The 24,692-nt window shown below is 62.6% G+C and overlaps 2 protein-coding genes across 2 annotated transcripts in view; both read left to right on the top strand.

The window, feature by feature from the left end:
* The first annotated feature begins 176 nt into the window (after nucleotides 1-176).
* Nucleotides 177-3,387, top strand: ATP5F1B (ATP synthase F1 subunit beta). Its single transcript, XM_079329280.1, has 10 exons — nucleotides 177-359; nucleotides 766-948; nucleotides 1,236-1,410; nucleotides 1,537-1,658; nucleotides 1,891-2,075; nucleotides 2,176-2,334; nucleotides 2,418-2,540; nucleotides 2,624-2,836; nucleotides 2,924-3,125; nucleotides 3,202-3,387. Exons 1-10 carry the CDS (start codon nucleotides 218-220, stop codon nucleotides 3,297-3,299), a joined length of 1,602 nt encoding a protein of 533 aa, XP_079185406.1. The 5' UTR covers nucleotides 177-217; the 3' UTR covers nucleotides 3,300-3,387.
* A 1,624-nt stretch (nucleotides 3,388-5,011) lies between these two features.
* BAZ2A (bromodomain adjacent to zinc finger domain 2A) overlaps nucleotides 5,012-24,692 on the top strand; it is a gene marked incomplete at its 3' end in the record, with an annotated part of 22,030 nt that continues 2,349 nt past the window's right edge. The window contains 28 exon segments of the mRNA XM_079329248.1: nucleotides 5,012-5,222; nucleotides 7,546-7,683; nucleotides 8,697-9,275; nucleotides 9,534-9,665; nucleotides 10,155-10,328; nucleotides 10,483-10,710; nucleotides 10,799-10,859; nucleotides 11,206-11,314; nucleotides 11,466-11,567; nucleotides 11,641-11,851; nucleotides 11,948-12,018; nucleotides 12,020-12,091; nucleotides 12,094-12,159; nucleotides 12,280-12,474; nucleotides 12,561-12,815; nucleotides 14,674-14,888; nucleotides 14,995-15,069; nucleotides 15,153-15,315; nucleotides 15,401-15,460; nucleotides 15,543-15,678; nucleotides 15,769-16,337; nucleotides 17,330-17,555; nucleotides 17,630-17,785; nucleotides 18,577-18,725; nucleotides 20,014-20,300; nucleotides 22,207-22,339; nucleotides 22,956-23,102; nucleotides 24,617-24,689. Of these exon segments, the coding sequence (XP_079185374.1) occupies nucleotides 7,548-7,683; nucleotides 8,697-9,275; nucleotides 9,534-9,665; nucleotides 10,155-10,328; nucleotides 10,483-10,710; nucleotides 10,799-10,859; nucleotides 11,206-11,314; nucleotides 11,466-11,567; nucleotides 11,641-11,851; nucleotides 11,948-12,018; nucleotides 12,020-12,091; nucleotides 12,094-12,159; nucleotides 12,280-12,474; nucleotides 12,561-12,815; nucleotides 14,674-14,888; nucleotides 14,995-15,069; nucleotides 15,153-15,315; nucleotides 15,401-15,460; nucleotides 15,543-15,678; nucleotides 15,769-16,337; nucleotides 17,330-17,555; nucleotides 17,630-17,785; nucleotides 18,577-18,725; nucleotides 20,014-20,300; nucleotides 22,207-22,339; nucleotides 22,956-23,102; nucleotides 24,617-24,689 (4,780 nt within the window). The 5' untranslated portion in view covers nucleotides 5,012-5,222; nucleotides 7,546-7,547.

Raw genomic sequence — 24,692 nt, 5'->3', positions numbered from 1 at the left:
GACCGCGGCGCGTTTTGACGGATGGATGCAAAACCCAATCGGGAGGAGGCGCAGAGCGGGCGCCGCATCGCTCTGACCAATGGGAGCGCGAATTCCCCCGGCGCCTCTGGGCGGAGCAGCCAATGGGCGCGCGGTGCGGCGGTGACGTCAGCCCAGTGGCCCCTCCCCGCGGGGGCCGTGAGGGGCGGGCGAGACGCGGGGCTCAGTCGGCGCCGCCATGTTGGGGCTCGCGGGTCGTTCCGCTGCCGCCGCCGCCGCCGCGGCCCGGCCGCTGCTGCCCCGCGGGGCCGCCCCGGGCCGGGACCTCCTCCCGCTGCTCCTCGGCCGCGGGGCCGCCCCGGCTGTCGCCGTCGGGGCGCGTGAGTGCGGGGCGGGCCGGGGTCACCTTGGGGCCTGCGCGGGTGGGGTACGCGGGGTGCCGGTGCTGAGGCCCCCGTTACCGGGATGAGGGGATGGGCTGCGGCACAGGAGCAGCGGCCCTGAGGGTGGGCGTGAGGGCGCTTAGGGACTGCGGGTGTGCCGGGGGAGGGGTTCAGGGGTGCTGAGGGAAGGGGGTTCAGGGGGCTCTGCCTGCTCTGAGGGGCTGCGGGTGCACCCAGAGGTTCTGAGCGGGCCGTGAGGGGATCCAGGGCGCACCGAGGAAGGGATTTCAGGGAGTCGTGGCTGCACCGCAGGAGGTGCAGGGGTGTCGGGCTCACCCCAAGGCTGCAGGGGAGCCCCATCTCCGCACCCCCGACCCACCTTGACCCGTCCCTCTCCCCGCAGGACGGGACTATGCCGCCCAGGCTGCCCCTGCCGCCAAGGCCGGCTCCACCACCGGCCGCATCGTGGCCGTCATCGGGGCCGTGGTGGATGTGCAGTTCGACGAGGGGCTGCCCCCCATCCTGAACGCCCTTGAGGTGCAGGGCAGGGAGACGCGGCTGGTGTTGGAGGTGGCTCAGCACCTGGGTGAGCAGCTGGCACAGGGAAGCAGGGCATGGGGAGGGCTCCTCCTGTGATGATGTTACCAATGACTTTCGTTCTCCTGAGCTTGCTGAAGCCACGGATTTCAATCTGAGGAGGTGAAAAATGGCTGCCCGAGGGCAGGGCTCAATTTTCCTCAGGGCTGTTTTATTCCTGTTGCTCCTCTTGGTCCTTCTCCCAGCAGAATGTCCCCTTGGCAGAGCCACCAGCAGCTGTCCCCAGGGTCAGCCTGAGGACACTGTGGTGACTGTGCTGTCCTTGGGCCTCGGCAGGGGAGAACACCGTTCGCACCATTGCCATGGATGGCACGGAAGGGCTGGTGAGGGGACAGAAGGTGCTGGACTCTGGTGCTCCCATCCGCATCCCCGTGGGGCCTGAGACCCTGGGCAGGATCATGAATGTCATTGGGGAACCCATCGACGAGAGGGGCCCCATCAAGACCAAACAGTGAGTGATGGGGGGGCTGGAAAACACCTCAGATGTGAGCAGAGAGGTGGCTCTGGCTCTCCTGGGTCACAGCCCCTGGACTGGGGGCTCAGAGCAGCTGCCCACCCTCTTCTCCCCCTGCTCCAGGTTTGCTGCTATCCACGCCGAGGCCCCTGAGTTTGTGGAGATGAGTGTCGAGCAGGAGATCCTGGTGACAGGGATCAAGGTCGTGGATCTGCTGGCTCCTTATGCCAAGGGTGGCAAGATTGGTAGGTGACCCCCAGAGCAGGGCTGGGTCTGGGGAGTGGGCACCTGGCTGGGATTTCCACCAGTTCCTCAGGACACTTTTCCTTCACTGATGATTCACTCCATGACTTTCGTTCTCCTGAGCTTGCTGAAGCAACGCTTTTTGTATCTGAGGAGGAAAGAGCTGAAGGGAGACCCTGGGGGCAGCTAGGCTGGCTTGGGGTTGAGCAGGACCCTTATTTTCCCCCTTCCCAGGTTTGTTTGGAGGTGCTGGTGTGGGCAAGACTGTGCTGATCATGGAACTGATCAACAACGTGGCCAAGGCTCACGGTGGTTACTCGGTGTTCGCCGGCGTGGGCGAGAGGACGCGTGAGGGCAACGACTTGTACCACGAGATGATCGAATCTGGGGTCATCAACCTCAAAGATGCCACTTCCAAGGTGTGCAGAGACCCTGAGGGGGTGCTGGGTCCCCTGGGGCTCTTGATGCAGTGCCAGGCGTGGCAGTGACACCGTGCTGACCCCGGGGTCTCACCCGCAGGTCGCCCTGGTCTACGGGCAGATGAACGAGCCCCCGGGCGCCCGTGCCAGGGTGGCCCTGACAGGGCTGACAGTGGCCGAGTACTTCAGGGACCAGGAGGGTCAGGACGTGCTGCTCTTCATCGACAACATCTTCCGCTTCACCCAGGCCGGCTCCGAGGTCAGTGCTGGACGCTGGGGCTGCACCTGCTCCCCACTGCACAGCCCCTCGTGCTCTGTGCCTCACGCTCTGTCCTCTCACAGGTGTCAGCCCTGCTGGGCAGAATCCCCTCTGCTGTGGGCTACCAGCCCACGCTGGCCACTGACATGGGCACCATGCAGGAGCGCATCACCACCACACGCAAGGGCTCCATCACCTCGGTGCAGGTGAGGGCAGGACCAACCCCACGGTCCTGAGGGGCTGTGTCACCTGCCTGCCACCAACTGTCCCCTCCCCTCTGTGTCCTCAGGCTATTTATGTGCCGGCTGATGACTTGACTGACCCTGCTCCTGCCACCACCTTTGCCCACTTGGATGCCACCACGGTGTTGTCCCGTGCCATCGCTGAGCTGGGCATTTACCCAGCCGTGGACCCGCTGGACTCCACCTCCCGTATCATGGACCCCAACATCGTGGGGCCCGAGCACTACGACGTGGCTCGGGGCGTGCAGAAGATCCTGCAGGTGAGGGCTGATGGGGCAGCCCCTCCCCGTGGGGTGCTGGGCTGGGGGATCAGCACTGGCCACTCACCCTGTGTGTCCCCCTCCTAGGATTACAAGTCACTGCAGGACATCATTGCCATCCTGGGTATGGACGAGTTGTCCGAGGAGGACAAACTGACCGTGGCTCGTGCCCGCAAGATCCAGCGCTTCCTGTCCCAGCCCTTCCAGGTGGCCGAGGTCTTCACTGGCCACATGGGCAAGTTGGTGCCGCTGAAAGAGACCATCAAGGGCTTCAAGCAGATCCTGGCAGGTGAGGTGGCTCTCGGGGGGCCTGGGGGAGCCCAGCTGGGCCTCCCACTCCCCCCTGACACGGTGTGTCCCCCCAGGTGAATACGACCACCTGCCTGAGCAAGCTTTCTACATGGTGGGGCCCATCGAGGAGGCAGTGGCCAAGGCAGAGAAGCTGGCAGAGGAACACGCCTGAGCCCCCCTGAACACCCCCACCCCCGGCTCCGCTGGGGCCGGACCCCCAGTATTTAACATTTCCAATAAAACATCGGTGAAAACGTTCACAGATCTTTGTGTGCTCTGGCTCCTGCTCTCAGGGCTGGGGGGATCCAAGTCCTGTGAGCCCCCCAGTTCTGAGCCCCTCTCTGGGGGGATTGTGTTGGGTTCTGTCTCAGTGCAGGGACCCTCCAAACCATGGGGGGCTCCCCAGGAGGGGGACGAGTCCCTCTTTGCCCTATGGGGTCTCCAGGAGAAGGGGGGAGCCCCCTCCACTGCAGGGACAGCCCGGGAGGTGACAGATGCTGGTCCTGTGTCGCTGCCCAGCCCTGTGTCCGTCTGTCTGTCCCAGTCCCCGCCTTTCCCCCTGCCTGCCCGTGCAGTTCCAGCTCCACCATTTCGCAGCACAAAGAGCCGCCCCGGCCCGGCCCGGCCCCGGCAGCTGCCACTTAGTCCGCGGGGTCCCGGGGGGGCCGCTCCGGGCTGAGCTCGCACAGTGCGGGGCTGGGGGACACCCGAGGGAACCGGGACCGCCCCCAACTCCCGACCCCTCCCCACTGCTCCGCCGGTGCCCCCCCGGTGCCGAGCTCTGCTCACCACGGGGTCCCGGGGGTATCCCCGCGGAGGGCCCAGCCGGGGGTCCCGCGGCGCGGCGCCGGTTTGGGGGTGTCCCCCGCCATCCCCCCCGCACCCCATAGAGGGCGGCGGTCCCTTTAAATGGCGGCGCGGCCCCGGTGGCGGAGGGGGCGGCGGCGGTCGCTGACATCACGCGGGGCCGGGAGCACCTGCGCCCCGCCCGGCTCCGCCACCGGCACCGGCACCGCAGCGCACCGGGCCGGGCGGGCACCGGGGCTGCTGCGGGCCGCCCCCGCCGCCCCTCCCCAGGTACGCACCGCGCAGGACGGGACCCGCGCACGGGGATACCGGGACCCACCGGGACCCCCTACGGGGCTGGGATGGCTGTACAGGGATCCCCGGATCTGTACCGGGACCCCCTGAGACCGGGCCAGCTGCACCGGGACCCTCAGCTCTGTACCGGGACCTCCCCCACCCCCGGGGAACCTCCACCAGGCGGGGAACCCCCGCACCGGGCTGCGCTGCCCTGCACCGGCTCCGCTGCCCCGCACCGGGAAGGGACACCCCCCCTTTCCATTGCGGCCGCACCGGGACAGCACCCCCGCACCGGGACCCCCTTCTCCCCCCGCCGCCCCCGGAGCCGGTGTCGCCCCCGGGCCCTGCGCAGCGCGGCCCGGCCGGTGCCGCGTGACGTCACCGGGGATCCCGGGGGCCGGGGGGAGCCGGGGCAGCCGCTGTCCCCGCGGCCCAACCGGGCAGCACCGGTGTTCTCCGGGGTCCCGCTCCCGCTGCACGCCGCCGTTCCCGGGGGTCGCGCCGGGGCTGCGGGGAGCAAAGGGAGAACGATCGAGAGAGCGCGGGGGGGGGGGGGGGGGGAGCGGAGGGAACGTTCCCCGGAGGTGCCGGTGCGGGGTGGGGGAACCCCGGGGGGAGCCGGGGGTCCCGGAGCCAGGGGTGGGGGGGCGTCCCCGCGTGGGGATTCCCCCCGCCCTGACCCCGCCGGGGGCGGGGATCCCCCTCCCACGTGGGCGCGCGCCCTCCCCCGGTGACGCCACGGCGGCGCCGCTCCCGGTGACGCCACTGCGGCCGCCGTGACGTGCGGGGGGAGGGAGGGAGGGAGGGGGGGGGAGGTCGGGACGGGACGGGGGCGGTCCCGGGACCCGCTTCCTGCCGCGGCCGCGGGTTCGGCTCCGCGGCCCGGCCCGGTACCGGAGCGGATCGGAGCGGAGGGGCCCCGGCCCGGCCCGGTGCGGCGGAGGGGCCGCGCCATGCCGAGCCGCCCCCCGCCCCGCGCCGCCTGAGCCGGGCCCGCACCGCCGCCTGCCAGGTGCGGGGTCGCGGCGGAGGAAGGGGAGGGGGGGACAGGCGGTAACGGGCCGTTAACGGCCCCGCCGAGGGGGGGCGGGGGGGTGCGACGGTCGGTTGCGGCGGTTTGGGCCCGGCTCAGGCGGCGGAACCCCGCTCCCCTTTGCTGACCTCGGTGAGACGCCGTGCTCTCCCCCCGCTTCCCCCTGCGCATCCCCGTTCCGTGGCGTGACCCCCCGTCCTCCTCCGTTACCGGCGACCCCCCCGCTCCCCTGCAGGTGCAGCGGCCAAGGGCCCAGACCCGCGGCGAGCCCGAGCCCCGTTCCCGGTGCGTTCCGGAGGTCAGGGGGAGCCCCCTCCTCTCCCGCACCGCCCGTCTGTCTGTGTGTCCCCCCCACCCCACCGCACTCTCCGGGACCGGGACCCCCCTGCGGCGGCGGGAGGGGGTGGCACGGACACCGAGCCCCCATCCCCGGAGACCGGGGGGGCTGCGAGAGGGGTGTGGGGGTGTCCTTGCCGCAGGTACCGGGGGGTCCCCGCACCGGGGGGTGCGGCGCTGCAGGGCCGGGGGGGGCCGGTCCCGTGTCCCCCCGTGTGTCCGTCCCCGCAGGAAGTGGCCGGGAAATGGCAGCCGGTTGTTGCGTCTCGTTGTTTTTGAAACGTCCTTTTTAATCAGGTCGCGTCACGCTCCCGGGGCCTCCCGGTGCCACCGGGCCGGGGAGGCCGCAAAACCGGGAGGGGCTGAGCTCTGTGCCCGGGGAATGGCACCGGCTCCAGGGCACCGAGAGTTCCCCCCAGCCTGGACCTCTGTCCCCCCCCAGCTCAGCTCCCGGGGACACTCCTGGCCCCAGTGTCGCCGCGGGGATCTGCTGTCACCGGGTTTGACACCGGGCGAGCGTCGCTGCCACGCTGGCCGTGCCCGGTGTGACAGGAGCCGGGCTCAGCGCCTGCCTTGTCACCCACCATCCCCGAGGTCCCCAAGTGTCCCCATCCCGAGGCTCCTGCCCCTGGTCACCTCGCCCGGCTCCGGTTTCGCTCCGTGGCCCAGTTTCAGCTGCGCTCTCGGTGGCTCAGGGCGGGGGGAGCGGGGCTGCAGGATCCCCGCGTGCCGGTGGGAGGTGATGGGTGGCCGTGGATGGCCATGGATGGCCCGTGTCCACAACGCACCTGGCTGAGCTCCCAGCGATGCCAACTCTGGCCTCTGGAGCGTCCCTGGAGCAAGGGTGACATTCCCACCTTGCTGCTTTTCATTTTCTCCACGCCCCCTCCCCAGCCTGGCACGTACCCAGCCCATCCCACCCCACCTCACTCTGCCACCTGCAGCTGCCACCATCACACACCGGGTGCCACCAGAAAGGCTTTTCCTCATCCAGCCCCGCTGCTGCTGCCATCCCCACACCCGGGGGTCCCCGTTGGGTCGGGTTAGAGGCCGGTTCATGGATGGAGGGGGGAGGTGGCTGCAGGTCCAGCCTGGGATGTCCGGGAGCCACGCGCGTGTGGCGGCTGCGTCACCGCCCATACGGGTTTCTCCAGTGGATGAATCATCGGTGGCCCTGGCCAGGCTCGGTTGCCCCTCTGGCCCCTGCCAGGGCACCAGCTGAGGCGGGTGAGGGTGTGATGAAATCCAGGTTTCGACACGGGTTGTGGCACCAGCCGCTGCTCAAGTCCCCTTCCGGAGAGGTCGGTGGCGGGTTTGGCAAGCGTGCCACAACCAGGAGTTGCCAGAGGTGGCAGCTCTGGGGGAGTGCCCAGCACTGGGGTTCCCATCTCACCTGCTGGGCTTGCAGGGACTCAGCCCCCTGTGCCACATCCCAGGGCTGAGATCCCTCCTTGTGGCCTCGGGTTTGAGGGAGCGTTTGGGGGTCCTGTGGGATGAATGTCATCAGTTCCTGCCTGAGACAGCGCTGGGACTTCAGCTCCTGCTTGCTCCCAGCACGGCTCTGGCCTCAAAACCTGGAGCTGTGCTGGGTTTTGCTGGGTCCTCATGGGGTCACTGAGCTGCTTTTGGGGGGTCCTTGGCTGGGAGCCCCCACGGTCTCACCCTGGGATGGTGGCACATGATGATGACATCTTGGTGATGGCCATCCCTGGGGACACCGGTGACAGGCTGTGCTCAAGCAGGTGGCAACTCGTCCAGCTGGGGTGGCTGGGCCTGGGCCAGAGCGCAGCCAGGTGGCATCTCAGTCCTGGGGGGTTCCATTGTCACTCCTCACCCTGCCCAGCCCTCAATCCCCAGGCTGGGGACCTCAGGGGGAGGGAATGAAGGGTCAGTAGTGGGTGGTCACCACACCAGCAGCCCCAGCCCATGCCAGTGACTGACCCCGTGCATCTTCTCCCCTGTGCAGAAATGGAAACAAACAACCATTTTAACTTCACTGGCCTTTCCTCTGCACCCGCTGCCTCAGGACCGAAACCCACGCCTGCCTCAGGGGACCCCCCCTTCACCCACAGCTCCCCACTCAGCTTCCCCCCACAAGGGAAAAGTGAGTGACCCCACGGGGACAGGGATGGGAGGGGCTGCAGGGACAGAGGGGACACAGGGATGAGAGGGGACACAGGGATGGGGTGGCTGTAGGGCTAGAGGGGACACAGGGATGGGAGGGCTGCATGGATGGGGTGGCTGTGGTGCCAGAGGGGACACAGGGATGGGGTAGCTGTAGGGCTAGAGGGGACACAGGGATGGGAAAGGCTGCAGGGATGGAGGGGACACGGGGATGGGGTGGCTGTGGGGCCAGAGGGGATACAGGGATGGGAGGGGCTGCAGGGCCAGAGGGGACACAGGGATGCAGGGGACACAGGGATGGAGGGGACACAGGAATGGGGTGGCTGCAGGGCTAGAGGGGACATAGGGATGGGAGGCAATGCAGGGACAGAGGGGACACAGGGATGGGAGGCAATGCAGGGACAGAGGGGACACAGGGATGGAAGGGGACACAGGGATGGGGTGGCTGCAGGGATGGAAGGGACACAGGGATGGGGTGGTCGTGGGGCCAGAGGGAACACAAGGATGCAGGGGACACAGGGATGGGATGCAGGGACAGAGGGGACACAGTGATGGAGGGGACACAGGGATGGGAGGCAATACAGGGACAGAGGGGACACAGGGATGGAGGGGACACAGGGATGGGGTGGCTTCAGGGATGGTGGGGACACAGGGATGAGGTGGCTGCAGGGATGGAGGGGCCATGGCAGCCCCAGCTCCAGCACACGGGGCCAGGGCTGGGGTCTGCACGTCCCTGCCTTGGCCTAGAAAAGCCGCGGCGCCGGCGCAGGGGCCGCGCGTGGATTTGGCCGCTCAGCTGATCCGGCACAGCCCTGCCAAGCACTCGGCTAATCCCCGGCGTCCCGCGGCGCTCGGCCCGCTGCCGGTTTGGCAAACAGCAACCGTGCAGCTCCCCCCCCACCAGAGGGGGGACACGAGCAGGGCTTTGGTGATCTCTCCATCCTCAATCCCACTGTTGAGCGCTGACCTCGGCCCCCTCTGCTCTCCTGGCAGGTCTGAACGGGGGCATGAATGTCAATGGCTTCTCTACTGTATCCCACCCCGGTACTTCAGGGACATTCTCGGCCGGCTCGGCGCCCGCCGGGGCGCAGCCCCTCCGCGCCTACGACTGCCTGTGGGACTACGCGCCCTACGCGCCGGCCGCCGGCCTCAAGGACGGGGCCCCGCCCGCCCTCGGACAGTTCCCCCTCAACGGCGTGGCCGGAGGGTCGCGGCCGGCCTCGCCAGGACACGGCACCAACCTGCGGGCGGCCGGGCAGGAGTTCTGGGGCAACGGCACCGCCGGGCCCATGGGGCTGAACTTTGACTCGCAGGAGCTCTACGACTCCTTCCATGAGCAGAGCTTTGAGCTGATGCAGAACGGGCCCGACGGCTTCTACGCGGCGGGTCAGTCGTCGCCCATCCTGAGCTCAGACGCTCAGCCCTTCCCGCTGGCTCCGGACGAGCCGGACCCTGGCCAGGGAGCCGCTGATGGTGCAGCCAAAGAGATGCCCAGCACTACCACCACCACCACCATCACGGAGAATGGGGGTGGGCTGGTGGGCAGCCAGGAGCTGGAGGAGGCACAGCCAGGTAGGAGCCTGGGAGAACTCGTGGTTGAGTTTGGCATCGTGTTCTTGGGGAATCCCAGCTGCTCTGACCCGCCTGCCCAGTGTCCTGGACGGGGTTTGGCCGGTCACAGCTTGGAGAAGGCGTTGGGATCTTGTAAAAGCAGGCTGGGCACAGCCCATGGTATCACCGTGGTGCCAGTGCAGGGAACAGCAGTGGGGATCCCCCAACTCTGTCACCATCACGTCTCAGGGTCCGTTTTTGATCGATTGTTCCCTTCAGACCTGAAGATGTGCAGCTACAACGGGGCTGCAGCTGCTGGCACGGGGTCGCTGGGGCCGGAGGGACCCGTCCTGGAGGACACCCACATCCTCAGCGAGGACACCCTGGAGCCCTTCGAGTCGCTGGCCAGAGGTAGGGAGGGTGGCCAGGGGTGCATCGGGCTGGTGCTTGCAGGGCAGGACGCGGAGTAGGGGGCACAACCATTCCCGCATTCCCTGCCACGGTGCCCGGGGATGTGGCGATGGATGTGGCGATGGAGGCGGCGGTGGTTCTGCGGGGGCAGGGGCGGGCCCGCGTCCCCGCCGCGCTGCCGGCCCTTCCCTGCTTTCCTTCCCTTCCTTCCCGTCCTTCCCAGCTCCGTGACGAGGCTGTTAGTCAGCGCCTGAACTTCCGCGCTGCTGAGCATCGCCACGGCCATTTTGGGCTCCTCCGCTTCCCAGAGGAGGAGGCGGGGCTGGGTTTGGGGGGGATAGAGGGTGGGGACAAACCCCATTTAACCCCTCAGCTGCCGGATCATTTTTGGCCACTCCACCTCTCCCCCCCGCCCACCCAACCCCACTCCCCGGGAGCGGAGATGTGGGTCCGTGCGCCCCCAGCCCTGGTGCTCACCCCCCTCCCCAGACCCCGGCACCGGCGACCTGTACGCCATGGACGACTCGCAGTTGGTGAGCGACAAGTCGTCCTTGGAGGAGCCCCCCGACCTGGCCGCCAGCCCCGGCCCCTTCAGCCTGCTGCCCTCCAGCCCCTCGCCCGCCCCGCTGCTCGATGGCCCCGGCTCGCCGCCCGCCCTGCACGGTACGTGCGGCCCCGGGATACTCCGGGGGAATGGGGGGGTTCCCCACCGTGTGCCAGCCCTCGGGGGTCTCTGTGTCACCACCGTGGCAGCGCAGGGAGGGGACGCGCGGCCCCCGTGACGTGTCCGGTGACGTCCCTGACCTTGGCTCCTCAGGCGACAACGCCGAGCTGAAGAGCGGCGACCACGCGGGGCTGCGGGAGTCGGGGTCCCTGGAGCACGACCCTCCGCTGGAGTCGGAGTCCCCGGCCCCGTCTGCTGAGGAGGAGGAGGAGGAGGAGGAGGAAGAAGAAGAGGAGGAGGAGGAGGAAGCCGCCGACAGCTGCCCGGAGACTTCGGCCGTGCCAGAAGGAGACAGCGCCCAGCTGAGTGCCTCGGGGGCAGGTATGGCCGCGGCTTTACCCCCGCCCCGTGCGGACCCCCCGGTGCCCCCCGCCCCCAGCCCATCGTCCCACCTGTGCCCTCCCCGCAGGTGATGCCCCTCGCCGGCGCATCGCCACGCAGGAGGAGGTGCGCTTCCCGCTGCAGCACGGGTACGTGCGGTGTCCCCGACCCTGTTCCTGTCCCCATCCCGCCCCACAGCTCTGGCTGCTTCCCAACGTCCCCTTCCCACCATCCTGTCCTTGTTCCCATCCCCTTCCCGCCATCCTGCTCCTGAAACTACCCCCGTCCTGTCCGTGTCCCCATCCCCTTCCCATCCTGTCCCCGTTCCCACCCCCTTCCCATCCTGTCCCCAACCCCTCCCACTGCTCTGTCCCCGTCCCCTCCCCATCCTGTCCCCCCTCGGGCCGTCCTGTCGCCGTCCCCTCCCCATCCTGCGGCCATCCCCGCCCCCTCCCCATGCTGCCCCACGGTCCCGGCTGACGCTGCCGTGCCCAGGTGGAGGCGGGAGGTTCGGATCAAGAAGGGGAACCATCGCTGGCAGGGCGAGACCTGGTACTACGGCCCCTGTGGGAAGAGGATGAAGCAGTTCCCGGAGGTGATCAAGGTACCGCTCCTGGCTAGGGCGGGGTGGGGGCTGACCCGAGGAGGGGGGTTCTGGTTCTGCACAGCCCCCCCAAAACCCAAAACCGGCGGCTGCAACGAGCCCGGAGCACTGAGCCCCTCTCACAGCCCTTCCTCCTGCTCCCTGTGCCCAGTACCTGAGCAGGAACATGGTGCAGGATGTGCGGCGTGAGCACTTCAGCTTCAGCCCCCGCATGCCCGTGGGAGACTTCTACGAGGAGCAGGACACGCCCGAGGTGGGTGGGAGCCCCCCTGTGCCCCCCCAGCCCCGCTCTGTGCCCGGGGGTGACCCCAACTCGTGCCCCACAGGGCGTGCAGTGGGTGAAGCTGAGCCCCGAGGAGATCCCCGGGCGCATCCAGGCCATCACAGGCAAGCGTGGCCGGCCCCGCAACGCCGAGAAGGTCAAGCCCAAGGAGACCCCGGCCACCAAACGGGGTCGGGGTCGCCCCCCCAAGCTCAGGATGGTGGATTTGCTGAGCAAGACGGATGCACGGCTGCTGAAGAGGCTGGAAGCACAAGGTAGCCCCTTCCCCAGCCCCCCCCCTCACAGCCTGGCCCCAGTGTGATCCCAGCTGCTGGTTCATCTCCTCTCTCCCTCTGTGCCCCCCCCCCCAGAGGTGCTCAGCGAGGAGGACAAGTTGAAAATGAGCAAGATCAAGAAGAAAATGAGGCGGAAGGTGCGGGCATGGGGGCTGCTCAGGTTTGGGTGGGGGTTTGTCTGGTGCAGGGGGGTCCCTGAGTGTGTCTTGTTCTCCTCTTAGGCCAAGAACAAGCAGAAGCAGGAGGCCAAAGCCCCCAGGACCAAGGAGGCCAAGAAGAAATCCAAGGTGAGTCTGTGAGCACAGATAGGCTGGAGAGAGGGAGAAGATGAAAATGGATTTTCTCCCTTACATTTTATTTTCTCCCTTACATTTTTTTTTTCCCCACACATCCTGGCTCTGATCCAGGCCAAGGAGAAGAAGGGGAAGCCTGAGAAGGGCAAGGACAAGACCCGGCCCAAGGAGAAAAAAGGCAACAAGGGGGCTCGGAAGGCAGACAAGGGGCTGCTGGCCCAGCGGCGCCTGGAGGAGCGGCAGCGGCAGCAGCTCATCCTGGAGGAGATGAAGAAACCCACAGAGGACATGTGCCTGGGGGACCACCAGGTGGGCAGTGCTGGGGGGGCTCAGGTCACCCCAGGGAGCCAACAGCTGGCCCTGACCCCCCCCTCCTCCCCTCTTTTTCTCCACAGCCCCTTCCAGCCTTCTCGCGCATCCCGGGGCTCGTCCTGCCCAGCCGCGCCTTCTCCGACTGCCTGACGGTGGTGGAGTTCCTGCAGAGCTACGGGAAGGTGCTGGGGCTGGAGCCGGCCCGGGACGTGCCCACGCTGGGGGCGCTGCAGGAGGGGCTGCTGGGGGTGGCCCCCGGCGCGGGGCAGCTGCAGGACCTGCTGGTGAGGCTGCTGCAGGCAGCGCTGTGCGACCCCGGCCTGCCGCCCTACTGCCAGGTGAGACCCTCCTGCTGCAGGTGGGACCCTTCTCCTGCAGGTGGGACCCCCTTCCCCACTAGGTGAGACCCCTGTTAGGTGAGACCACCCCTCCCAGCCAGCTCAGACAATTACTTCCCTCTCACCCCTTTTCCCTTTTCACCCCCTTTCCCCTTTCACCCTTTTTCCCCTTTCACCTCTTTCTCATTTCACCCCGTTTCACCCCTTTCCTCCTTTCACTCCTTTTCCCTTTTACCCCTTTTTCCCTTTTCATCCCTTTCCCCTTTTCTCACTTTCACCCCTTTCACCTCTTTTCACCTTTCATCTTTTTCCACTTCCCCTATTTTTCTCCCCTCCCATTTCCATTCTCCCCCTTCCCTCCCTTCTCTTTTCTTTCATTTTTCTTCTTTCTATTTCTCCCCCATCTTTCCATTTTATCCACTCGTTTTCTTCTCTCCTCTTTCTTCCCCTCACTTTTTCTGTTCCTTCCTTACCTTTCCCTTTTTTCCTCCCCTTCCCTTTCTTTTTTCAATCCCCTTTCTTTTTCTACCTTCCCATTTACTTCTCCCCCTCCCTTTTTCCCCCTATTTCCCTTCCCTTTCACTCCTTCCTCCTTTCTTTTCCTTCCTGTTTTTTCCCATCACCTTTATTTTTTTAACCTCTGCTTTCACTTTCCTTCTCTCCACTTTCCTTTTTCCTCTCTTTCTCCCCTTTTCACCAGCTTTTCCCTTTTTTCCTTTCACTTTGCTGGGGCCATCAGTGCCTGCAAAACTCATGACAGGGAATCCAAGATGTGGGTGCTCTTCCCCCAATCCTCTCCAGCAACTTTTGGGGTGTCCCCGTATCTGTATTTATGGTGAGAGCACCCAGAACCTCCTTGGAGCACCTCTGGGCAGCAAAACCCTCCTGGCAGCACCCGTGGGGACAAGGAAGAGACTCCCCTGTCCTGGTTTGAAGGACAGGTGTTTGCCAATAAAGGCAGAAGCTTCTCTTTGAAATGGAGAATGTAAACCCTCTCTCTCCAAATTATTATTATCATTTTAAAATTAAGGGGTTCTCAGGCAAAGATAGGGGAACTAAGAATAACAGTTCTTTACTAGGAAAATTAAAATAGAAATACAGTATTACAAAGAGCAATCCCAACCCTGCCAGAGTCAGAATCCAAGCTGACACAGTCAGTCAGTCAGGGTGGTGGCACAGTCCCATTCAATGGTGGCTGCATCCTCCTGCAGTGGCAGATGTGGTTCAGCTGGAGCAGTGCTCCTGGAGAAGGTGCAGTTTCCTCTGAAGGTGCAGGGATGATGTGGAAAGGTCTGGCTTTCCTCTGGAATCCAGTGGGAAGATGGATAACTTGCTGTCCAAAATGTCACTTTTTCTCTGGGTAGGAAAGGCTTGGCTCCTGCCCTGGCTGGAGCATCTCCCAGTGGGATGATGGAATTTTATCAGTCATGCACTGGGACTCAGTGGCCATGAACAGGAGATATCTCCTGGAGGGAAGATGGGCTGTGGGAAGATAAAGATGATTGCCCATCTGGTTTAAAGATGGCCCATTAGTAGATAATGTGTGCCAGGAGATCAGGGTCACTGCCACACCCAGTTTTAAACAATGTGCCATTAACAGGAGATATCTCCCACAGGGATAAGAATCACTGCCACACCCAGTTTTTAACAATGGCCCATTTAGAGTTGATATCTCTTGGATGAAGGGTGGGTCATGGGAAAGATAAAGTTGATTGCCCCAGCTGGTTTAAAGTTGGCCATTAGCAGATAATACATGCCAGGAGGTCAGGGTCACTGCCACACCCAGCTCCAACAGATGGGGACAGAATCCACATTTCTGGCCACATCAACCCCAAACCTCTCCCTCTGCTCTGCCCAGTCCATGAAGATCCTGGGGGAGAAGGTGTCGGAGATCAGCCTGAACCGGGACACGGTGTCGGAGGTTCTGCGCTGTTTCCTGTCGGCGCACGGCGCGGGCGCGGAGCTGTGCCAGGGGCTGCGCACCAAACCCTTCCAGGCGCTGCCCCCCGAGCTCAAAGCCGCCATCCTCGTCTTCCTGGTCAACGAGCTCAACAGCAGCGCCCTCATCATCAGGTGGGGATGGGTTTGGGGCACAAAAATGCTGATTTTGGATGCTGGAATGAGTCCTGTTGTCCTGTGGGTGCTCCCTGCAGTCACCTCCCCATCCTGTGTTCCGCAGTGAGATCGACAAAACTTTGGAGAGCATGTCCAGCTACAGGAAGAACAAGTGGATCATCGAGGGCCGGCTGCGCAGGTTGGTGGGGAAGGGGCTTCGCTTGCAGCCCCTCAGCACCTTCCCAAGGTTGGCTACCAACACCTCCACCTGTGTCCTGGCAGGCTGAAGGTGGCCCTGGCCAAGAAAACGGGTCGTCCCGAGTCGGAGATCACGGGGCTGGAGGACGGGCGGCGCCGGCGCAGCTCGCGCCTGACCGAGGACGTGGGGCTGGAGATGGAGGAGGAGGAGGAGACCCGAGGGCGGAGATCGCGCCGGGAGGAGGAGGTGGGATGCTCTGGGCTGTGCTGGGGGGGCAGAGCGTGTCACCTGGGGGGTCTCTTCATCCCTGACTGATCCATCCCTTCCCCAGGCTGACACCTCAGCGTCCAGCGTGCCGGAGCTGGAGCGACAGATCGAGAAGCTGGCCAAGGTGAGTGGGTGCTGGAGGGATGGATGGTGTTGAGACCCTCTGGGGGAGCTGCAGCCCCCTCACCACCCCATTCTCCCCACAGAGGCAGATGTTCTTCCGCAAGAAGCTGCTGCATTCCTCCCAGACCCTCCGTGCATCCTCCCTTGGCCAGGACCGGTTCCGGCGGCGCTACTGGGTGCTGCCCCACCTGGGCGGAATCTTCGTGGAGGGCGCGGAGGGTGAGCAGGGAAGGGGCTTTTTTGGGGTGGGGTGGGTTTGTAGCAGCTGGGAGACACCCCACATCTCACCTGCTCCTTGTGTCACAACAGCTGAGCTGGAGGCTCAGGAGCCCCCGGAGGAGAAGGTGGCCCCGGTGAAGGAGGAGCCGGCGGCCGTGCCGGTGGCCAGCAGGACCAGCTGCCCAACCTCGGCCTCCCGTGCCCGTGGCCGGCCCCGGAAGGGCAAGGAGGAGCTGGCACAGCACTGTGAGCCCTGCCCCACCCCACTCAACGGGGTCCTGGAGGAGCCAGAGCCCCTGGGGCAGAGCCAGCACGACCTCAGCCAGTCCGCCTTCCTGTCCTGGCTGAGCCAGACCCAGTCGTCCCTGCTCAAGGACTCGGTCCTCACCCCGGCCAGCAGCCCCGGCAAGGGGGACACGGGGCTCCCACCACCCGAGGGCCCCTCAGACCCCGTGGAGGAGGAAGAGGAGGAGGAGGAGGAAGAAGAGAGAGTCCCAGAGGCCGTGGCAAAGCGGGGGCCCTGGTTTAACCTGCTGCCCCGCACGCCCTGCGACGACCGAGCTGCCCTCGCTCCCTCCTCGGCCGAGCCCTCGCCACGAGCCCCCGCAGCCCCCCGCAGCCAGGCCCGGGGGGAGCCCCCCAAGGGCACAGCACGGCAGGTAGGGGGTGTGGGGGGCTGCACCCAGCACGTGCAGCCCGGCCCCAGGGGGTGTGTGGGGAGGGGGATTCTCCCTGGGTGGCTGCAGGGAATGGGGTGGGACCCTGTGTGTGACCCCAGCAGGGGTGGTGGCACTGGGGGATCTGTCCTGCTGTCCTTGACAGGCTGGAGAGAGGGGAAACAGCTACAGGGGTGGGGGGCTTTGGGATTAGGGGGGCTGTGGGATTGCAGGGCTGAAGATTTGGAGGTTGTAGGACTGTGGGATTGGGGCTGTGGGATTGGGGGGCTGCAAGGTTGGGGGGGTTGAAGAATTGAAACTTGTGGGATTGAGAGGCTGCAGGATTGGGGAGTTGCAGGAGTTGGGGGACTGAAGATTGGGGCTTGTAGGATTTAGAGGCTGTGGGATTGGGGGGCTGAAGAATTGGAGGTTGTAGGACTCGGGGGCTGTGGGATTGAGGGGCTACAGGACTGGGGGGCTGAAGAATTGGGGCTTGTAGGTTTGGGGGGCTGCAGGATTGGGGAGCTGCAGGAGTGGGGGCTGTGGAATTGAGGGGCTGCAGTAGTGGGGGGTTGAAGAACTGGAAGTTGTAGGACTGTAGGGCGCTGTAGAGCTGCAGGTTTGGGGACATGTGGAATTGAGTGGCTGTGGGGCTGGGGGGCTGAAGATTTGGGGCTTGTAGGATTGTGGGGGCTGTGGTATTGAGGGGCTGCAGGAATAAGGGGCTGAAGATTTGGGGCTTGTAGAATTGGGGCTGTGATATTGAGGGGCTGCAGGACTAGGAGGCTGAGAATTGGAGATTGTGGAATTGGGGCTGTGTTATTGGGGGCCTGCAGGACTAGGAGGCTGAGAGTTGGAGGTTGTAGAATTGGGGCTGTGTTATTGGGGGCCTGCAGGACTGGGGGTGGTGCAAGATTTAGGGACTTAAATCATGATAATCCCTGTGGGTCCCTCCCAAAAAAACCAGAACATTTTACAATTCCCTGTCCCTCCAGCTGAACGGCCTCCCCTCCGACGACCCCACGGCTCCCCTGCTCGCCTCCACGCCGGTGCACGCCGGCCCCAGAGCCCACGGCGCCTGCCCCCGCAGCCAGGCCAGCCTGGAGAAACTCCAGGACGTGCCAGGACAGCCCAAACGCCGAGGGAGACCCCCCACCAAATTCTTCAAGCAGATGGAGCAGAAATACCTGACGCAGCTGACGGAGCAGCCGGTGCCCAGCGGTGAGTGGCGGGACCCCCGGGACCCCCGTGGTGCCCTGGCAGGGTGCTGAGCCGTGGCACTGGTGCCATTGCAGAGATGCAGAGCGGCTGGTGGTGGCTGCGGGACCCCGAGGAGCTGGAGGCGGTGGCGCGGGCGCTGCACCCGCGCGGCATCCGGGAGAAGGCGCTGCACAAGCACCTGAGCAAGCACAGGGAGTTCCTGCGCGAGGTTTGCCTGCGGAGCAGCACGGGTGAGCGTGGCTGGAGCCCCCAGATTCACCTTCTGAGTCTGCCTGTTCCCCTGTGAGACCCCAGGGTCACCTGCTGAGCCTGCCTGTCCCATTGTGAGCCCCCTGGGTCACACTGGGAGCCTGCCTGTCGCCTTGTGAGCCCCCCGTGTGAGCCCCCCTGTGAGCCCCCAGGGTCACCTTCTGAGCCTGCCTGGCCCCCTGTGAGCCCCCCCTGTGAGCCCCCAGAGTCACCTTCTGAGCCTGCCTGTCCCACTGTGAGCCCCCCCTGTGAGCCCCCAGAGTCACCTTGGGAGCCTGCCTGTCCTTCTGTGAGCCCCCCTGTGAGCCCCCTGGGTCACCTTCTGAGCCTGCCTGTCCCCTTGTGAGCCCCTGGGGTCACCTGCTGAGCCTGCCTGTCCCCCTGCGAGCCCCCCATGTGAGCCCCCAGACTCACCTTCTGAGCCTGCCTGTCCCCCTGTGAGCCCCCAAAATCATCTTGGGAGCCTGCCTGTCCCCCTGTGATCCCCTCCAGACCCCCATCTTCTCCCTGTACCTCCAGGTTAGGGAGCTGCACCCCATTTTCTCCTTTCCAGACCCCATTTTCTCTTTCCTGCACCCCATCTCCCCACTGTGTCCTGGGATGGGTCTCTCCCCTCCTGACCCCATTTTTTCCCCTCCAGACCCCATTTCCCCCCTGTGTCCTGGGATAGGTCTCCCCTCCTGACCCCATTTTTTCCCCTCCAGACCCCATTTTTCCCCTGTGTGCTGGGATGGGTCTCCACACTCCTAACCCTCATTTTCTCCCCCCACAGACCCCATTTTCCACCCTGCTGCTGCTGTGTCTCAGGAAGTCCTGGCTCAGTGGTCAGTGCCAGACCGAGCCTACGAGACCGACCTGGGTGTGCTGCAGTGGGTGGAGGAGCTGGAGCAGCGTGTCCTCATGGCTGACCTGCAGATCAGGGTGGGTTGCTGTGCTGTTGGTGTAAAAATACATCATCCCAGGGTGATTATATGGAGGTATTTTAATTAAGGAGCTCTGGGAATCAGGGGTGCAAAGCCAAATCTGACTCTGACATGGATTTGAGATGGATGTGTGTTTATACCCTTTTCATTCCATAGCTATATATTAATTATTAAACCCATGTTGTTCTGTTGTATACATTGGTCTTATCCAAGCATGAATTTGTGCAATTTTCTAGATCCCATCTTCCCTGACCCTATTGTCTCTTTTCCAGACCCCATTTTCCCTGTCTGTCCCAGGATGGGGCTCTGCTCCCTTTCCCCCATCCCCATTTTTTCCCAGTCATCAGGACCCCCCAAACATGATTCTTATTAGGATTACATCTCGTGATTCTCATTACAAGTAAACAATAATTATATTCAATTACCAAACAATCACTATATTTAACAATTGTATTATTTATCATATGATGGTTACATAGGTGCAGGCAAAACTCAAAGTTCCCTTTCCCAGGCCTACCTGTCTTGGTTTAAAGGACAGGTGTCTGCCAATAAAGGCAGAAGCTTCTCTTTGAAATGGAGAATGTAAACCCCCTCCTTCCAAATTATTATAATTTTGAAATTAAGGGGCTCTCAGGCAAAGATATGGGAATTAGGAATAACAGTTCTTTACTAGGAAAATTAAAATAGAAATACAGGATTACAAAGAACAATCCCAGCCCTGCCAGAGTCAGAATCCAAGCTGACACCCGTCAGTCAGTCAGGGTGGTGGCACAGTCCCATTCAATGGTGCTGCATCCTCCTGCAGGGGCAGATGTGGTTCAGCTGGAGCAGTGCTCCTGGAGAAGGTGCAGTTTCCTCTGCAGGTGCAGGGATGATGTGGAAAGGTCTGGTTTTCCTCTGGAATCCAGTGGGAAGATGGATAACTTGCTGTCCAAAATCTCAGTTTTTCTCTGGGTAGGAAAGGCTTGGCTCCTCCCCTGGCTGGAGCATCTCCCAGTGGGATGATGGAATTTTATCAGTCATGCACTGGGACTCAGTGGCCATGAACAGGAGATATCTCCTGGAGGGAGGATGGGCTGGGGGAAGATAAAGATGATTGCCCAGCTGGTTTAAAGATGGCCCATTAGCAGATAATACATGCCAGGAGATCAGGGTCACTACCCCACCCAAAGACACATTTCTTACCACCAACCCAACACACCACCAAACCCAACCTTTCCTTCCACCCCACCAAATTTATCACACACATTTTATAACCATTTTAACCCTTCATTATCCCCACTCAGGGCTGGACATGCCCCAGCCCAGACTCGACACGGGAGGATCTGCGTTACTGCGAGCACAAGGTGGAGGCTGTGGAGGAAATCACAGCTCGGGGGCGTCGTGGGGATGGGGTCCCACCTCGTCGGGAGCTGACCAACCCCCTGGACCTGGCTGTGCTGCGGCTGCTGGCGCTGGAGCAGAACCTGGAGCGCCGTTACCTGAAGGAGCCGCTGTGGCCGCTGCACGAGGTGGTGCTGGAGAAGGCAGTGCTGAGCGGCCCCCAGGAGCTGGGCGTGGATCCCACCGAAATGTGAGCGCCCCAAAAATGCAGTCTGGGTGGTGGTGGGGGTCAGGAGGATGCTGGGAATAGGGGGGGGATAGTGGGGTTTGTGATGGGGGTGTGGGATCTCTGAGATGATGGGATTCCTTCCTGGGGATGAGATGTTCTTTTTGGGATAGGAATCCTTCACAGGATTGTGGGAGCCCCTCAAGCATCCTTGGGGTCTCTCTTAAGTATGAGAGTCTCAGGAACTTTCCTAGGAGTGCGGGGGGCCAGCAGGGTCTGTCCTGGGGGTTTGGGGTCTCTGAGAGGCCATTGGGGGATCTCCCAGGGTCGGGATTCCTTCCCTTGTGGATCACTGGTGTTCTTCCTGGGATGGGGATCCTTCACAGGGTTGTGGGAGCCCCTCAAGCATCCTTGGGGTCTCTCTTAAGTATGAGAGTCTCAGGAACTTTCCTAGGAGTGCGGGGGGCCAGCAGGGTCTGTCCTGGGGGTTTGGGGTCTCTGAGAAGCCATTGGGGGATCTCCCAGGGTTGGGATTCCTTCCCTTGTGGATCACTGGTGTTCTTCCTGGGATGGGGATCCTTCACAGGATTGTGGGAATCCCTCAGGCATTTTTGGGGTCTCTCTTGAGGATGAGAGTCTCAGGAACTTTCCTGGGAGTGTGGGGGGCCAGCAGGGTTTGTGCTGGGGGTTTGGGGTCTCTGAGAAGCCATTGAGGGATCTCCCAGGGATGGGATTCCTTTCCTTGTGGGTCACCAGTGTTCTTCCTCGTATCAGTTGCAGCAGGGTTTGGGATCACCCTGGTGGAGTTTGGAGTAGGGGATTCCAGGGCAAGACCCCCACTCTGCTGTCCCCAGAGTAGGGTCTGGGATTTTTTTCTGGGATTTGGGGTTTGGGGAAGGGTTCCAGGGCAGGAGCCCCATCCTGGGCTGAGTCCCCACACTGTCCCCACAGCAGGGTTTGGGATCATCTCTGGGATTTGGGGTTTGGCATGGTGGTTCCAGGGCAGGACCTCCATCCTGTCCCCACAGCAGGGTTTGGGATCATCTCTGAGATTTGGGGTTGGGCAGGGGGGTTCCAGGGCAGGATCCCCATCCTGTCTGACCCCACAGCAGGGTTTGGGATCATCTCTGGGATTTGGGGTTTGGCATGGTGGTTCCAGGGCAGGACCTCCATCCTGTCTGACCCCACAGCAGGGTTTGGGATCACCCTGGTGGGGTTTAGGGGGTTCCAGGCAGGACCTCCATCCTGTCTGACCCCACAGCAGGGTGTGGAATCATCTCTGGGGTTTGGCAGGGGGTCCCAGGGCAGGCTGACCCCCCTGTCCCCACAGCAGGGTGTGGGATCATCTCTGGGGTTTGGGGTTTAGGGAGTTCCAGGGCAGGATCCCCATCCTGTCTGACCCCACAGCAGGGTTTGGGATCATCTCTGGGATTTGGGGTTTAGGGGGTTCCAGGGCAGGATCCCCATCCTGTCTGACCCCACAGCAGGGTTTGGGATCATCTCTGGGATTTGGGGTTTAGGGGGTTCCAGGGCAGGACCCCCATCCTGTCTGACCCCACAGCAGGGTTTGGGATCATCTCTGGGATTTGGGGTTTAGGGGGTTCCAGGGCAGGACCCCTATCCTGTCTGACCCCACAGCAGGGTGTGGGATCATCTCTGGGATTTGGGGTTTAGGGGGTTCCAGGGCAGGACCCCCATCCTGTCTGACCCCACAGCAGGGTTTGGGATCATCTCTGGGATTTGGGGTTTAGGGGGTTCCAGGGCAGGATCCCCATCCTGTCTGACCCCACAGCAGGGTGTGGGATCATCTCTGGGGTTTGGCAGGGGGTCCCAGGGCAGGCTGACCCCCCTGTCCCCACAGCAGGGTGTGGGATCATCTCTGGGGTTTGGCAGGGGGTCCCAGGGCAGGCTGACCCCGCTGTCCCCGCAGTGCCTACGAGATGACGCCGCGCGTGCGGACGTGGCGCCAGACGCTGGAGCGCTGCCGCAGCGCCGCCCAGGTGTCCCTGTGCATCTTCCAGCTGGAGAAATCCATTGCCTGGGAGAAATCTGTCAACAGAGTGGTGAGAACCTGCCCTGGGGGGTGGGAGATGGAGGTGGATGGTGGTCAGGACAAGCTCAGGTGTTGTCTGTGTTTTGGGTTTGGAGTTTATTGCTCATGGTTTGGGAGGTGCCAGGTGCAGCTCAGAGCAGGGCAGAAAGAGAGTGAGGGGTGGAAAGAGTTCTAAGAGGTGAGAGAGGGAAGTAAGAGAGAGATTTTCCCATTTACAGCATAATAAATCTGTGTTGAATATTCTAATTTCAACTAACCAATCTAACACAAGATACAAATTCTCTAACATTTACATGCAACATATAGGAGTTGCTGCATTACTATGTTTTACTGCTGTCTTATCTCTAAACCTTATCTTGGACCCTTCCTGTCATGCCTGCAGAGGGTCTATGCTGCTCTTTGATATTTGCAGCAACTGGTGTTGTCTTAACAAAGAGAGAAAATGTTCAAATCCACATTGCTGCTCTCAATCATCTCAATCTCACTTACGCTTCCCATATCCTCAAAACTCCTACTAGCCAAACTTCTTACAAACTTCTCCTCATTCCTTCCCACCACAGACTGTTAATCCAGGGGGTCCTAATAAAGCTCTGAACCCCCTTCTCTTCTGTCTCCCCCCTCCCCAGACGTGCCTGGTGTGCCGGCGAGGGGACGATGACGAGCAGCTGCTGCTGTGTGACGGCTGCGACCGCGGCTGCCACCTGTACTGCCACCGGCCCCGCATGGCCCAGGTGCCCGAGGGTGACTGGTTCTGCTCCATCTGCGTGGCCAGGGTGAGTGCTGGGGTGGACAAAAAGGATCCCCCCCCACCCCCCCCATGCTGTTGGGAAAGGAGAAAAGTGGTGAGGAAAAAAAAAAAAAAGTGTTTTAGGGATGATGCGTCGCTCCTGGAATAGCATCGCTGGCATGGGAGAGGTTTTGATGGGAATTGTGGTTTTTCAAGAGGGATTCACCCCATGGGATCTTCATTCTTGGAGAGACTCTGATGGTTTCTGAGGGATCCCCATGACCTGGGAGGGATCCTGTTTCTCAGAAAAGATTCTGATCTTCAGGAGAGATCCTGATGGTCTCTGAGGGACCCCTGTGCCCCCCTGGGAGGGATCTTGTTTCTCAGAAAGGCTCTGATCTTCAGGGGAGCCCCTGATGGTTTCTGAGGGATCCCCATGACCCTGGGAGGGATCTTGTTTCTCAGACTCTTGATCTCCAGGAGAGACCCTGATGGCCTCATATCTTTGAGGGAGACCCCCATATCTGTGGGAGGGATTCCTATCCCTGGTGAGACCCTGATGGTGTCTGAGAGACCCCCACCCACCCCTAGAAGAGACCTAGGGGCAGTCTGAGAGACCCCCACCCATGGGAAAGACCCTGGTGGTGTCTGAGAGTCCATCACCCCTAGGAGAGACCCAGGGGATGTTCTGAGAGACCCCCACCCCTAGGAGAAGACTTGGTCCCCAGGAGAGACCCTGGGGGTCCCCCTGAGAGACCCTCACTCCTAGAAGAGACCTAGGGGCTGTCTGAGAGACCCCCACCCCTGGGAAAGACCCTGGTGGTGTCTGAGAGACCCCAACCCCCAGGAGAGACCCTGATGGTGTCTGAGAGACCCTCACCCCTAGGAGAGACCCAGGGGTGTCTGAGAGACCCCAACCCCTGGGAAAGACCCTGGGGATGTCTGAGAGACCCTGATGGTGTCTGAGAGACCCTCACCCCTAGAAGAGACCCAGGGGATGTCTGAGAGACCCAACCCCCAGGAGAGACCCTGTGAGAGGTCCTAATCCCCAGAAGAATATCTCATCCCCAAGAGACCCCAACAGCTCTGGGGGACCCAGTATCCCTGGGAAAGACCCCTGGGGGTCACCACGGGGCTCAAGGAGTGGGAAAACAGGCACAGGGTGTGGTGGGACAGAGTGTGCTTGAGCTAGGGTGGTTCTAGTGGGGTCTGGATAACTCCAGGACCTCCCTGGGCAGAATTCAATCTCTCAGCTAGCCAGGAATGAGATCCCAGGAGTTGCTGTAGAGGTTCTTTAGAAAGAGTAGCTTTATTTCTTCAAAGCAAAATCCAGATACATGGAATAGCAAGGGGGTTTTGTAGGGTTTAGAGGGATTGAGATTCTAACCAGTAAATTTATAAGTTGAACTATGTAATTATTTTGAGGTTCTAGGTGAGAAAAGACCAACAGAAATCCTAAATGACAGCAGGGGTTTCATGAAAAATTTGGGATTGAAATCCCATTCCAGGCACAGCTGCATCATCCTCGACTCACCCCCATCCCCCTCCCCACCTCTCCAGGCAGGACAATACCGAGCCCCCATCCCCCCCCGGCGGGGCAAGAAGCGGAAACGGGGCCGGGGGTGCTCGGGGAGCC

This window comes from Erithacus rubecula (assembly GCF_903797595.1).
Source record: "Erithacus rubecula genome assembly, chromosome: 31".
Lineage (NCBI taxonomy): Eukaryota > Metazoa > Chordata > Aves > Passeriformes > Muscicapidae > Erithacus > Erithacus rubecula.
The sequence above is the reverse complement of the archived record's forward strand: the minus strand, read 5'-3'. Positions and strand labels throughout refer to the sequence as shown.

Coding starts and splice junctions, on each gene's coding strand:
- ATP5F1B (XM_079329280.1), top strand. CDS start 218: ATGTTGGGGCTCGCGGGTCGTTCCGCTGCCGCCGCCGCCGCCGCGGCC. Junction 949..1,235: donor GGAGGTGGCTCAGCACCTGG/GTGAGCAGCTGG, acceptor GGGCCTCGGCAG/GGGAGAACACCGTTCGCACC. Junction 1,659..1,890: donor TGCCAAGGGTGGCAAGATTG/GTAGGTGACCCC, acceptor CCCCCTTCCCAG/GTTTGTTTGGAGGTGCTGGT.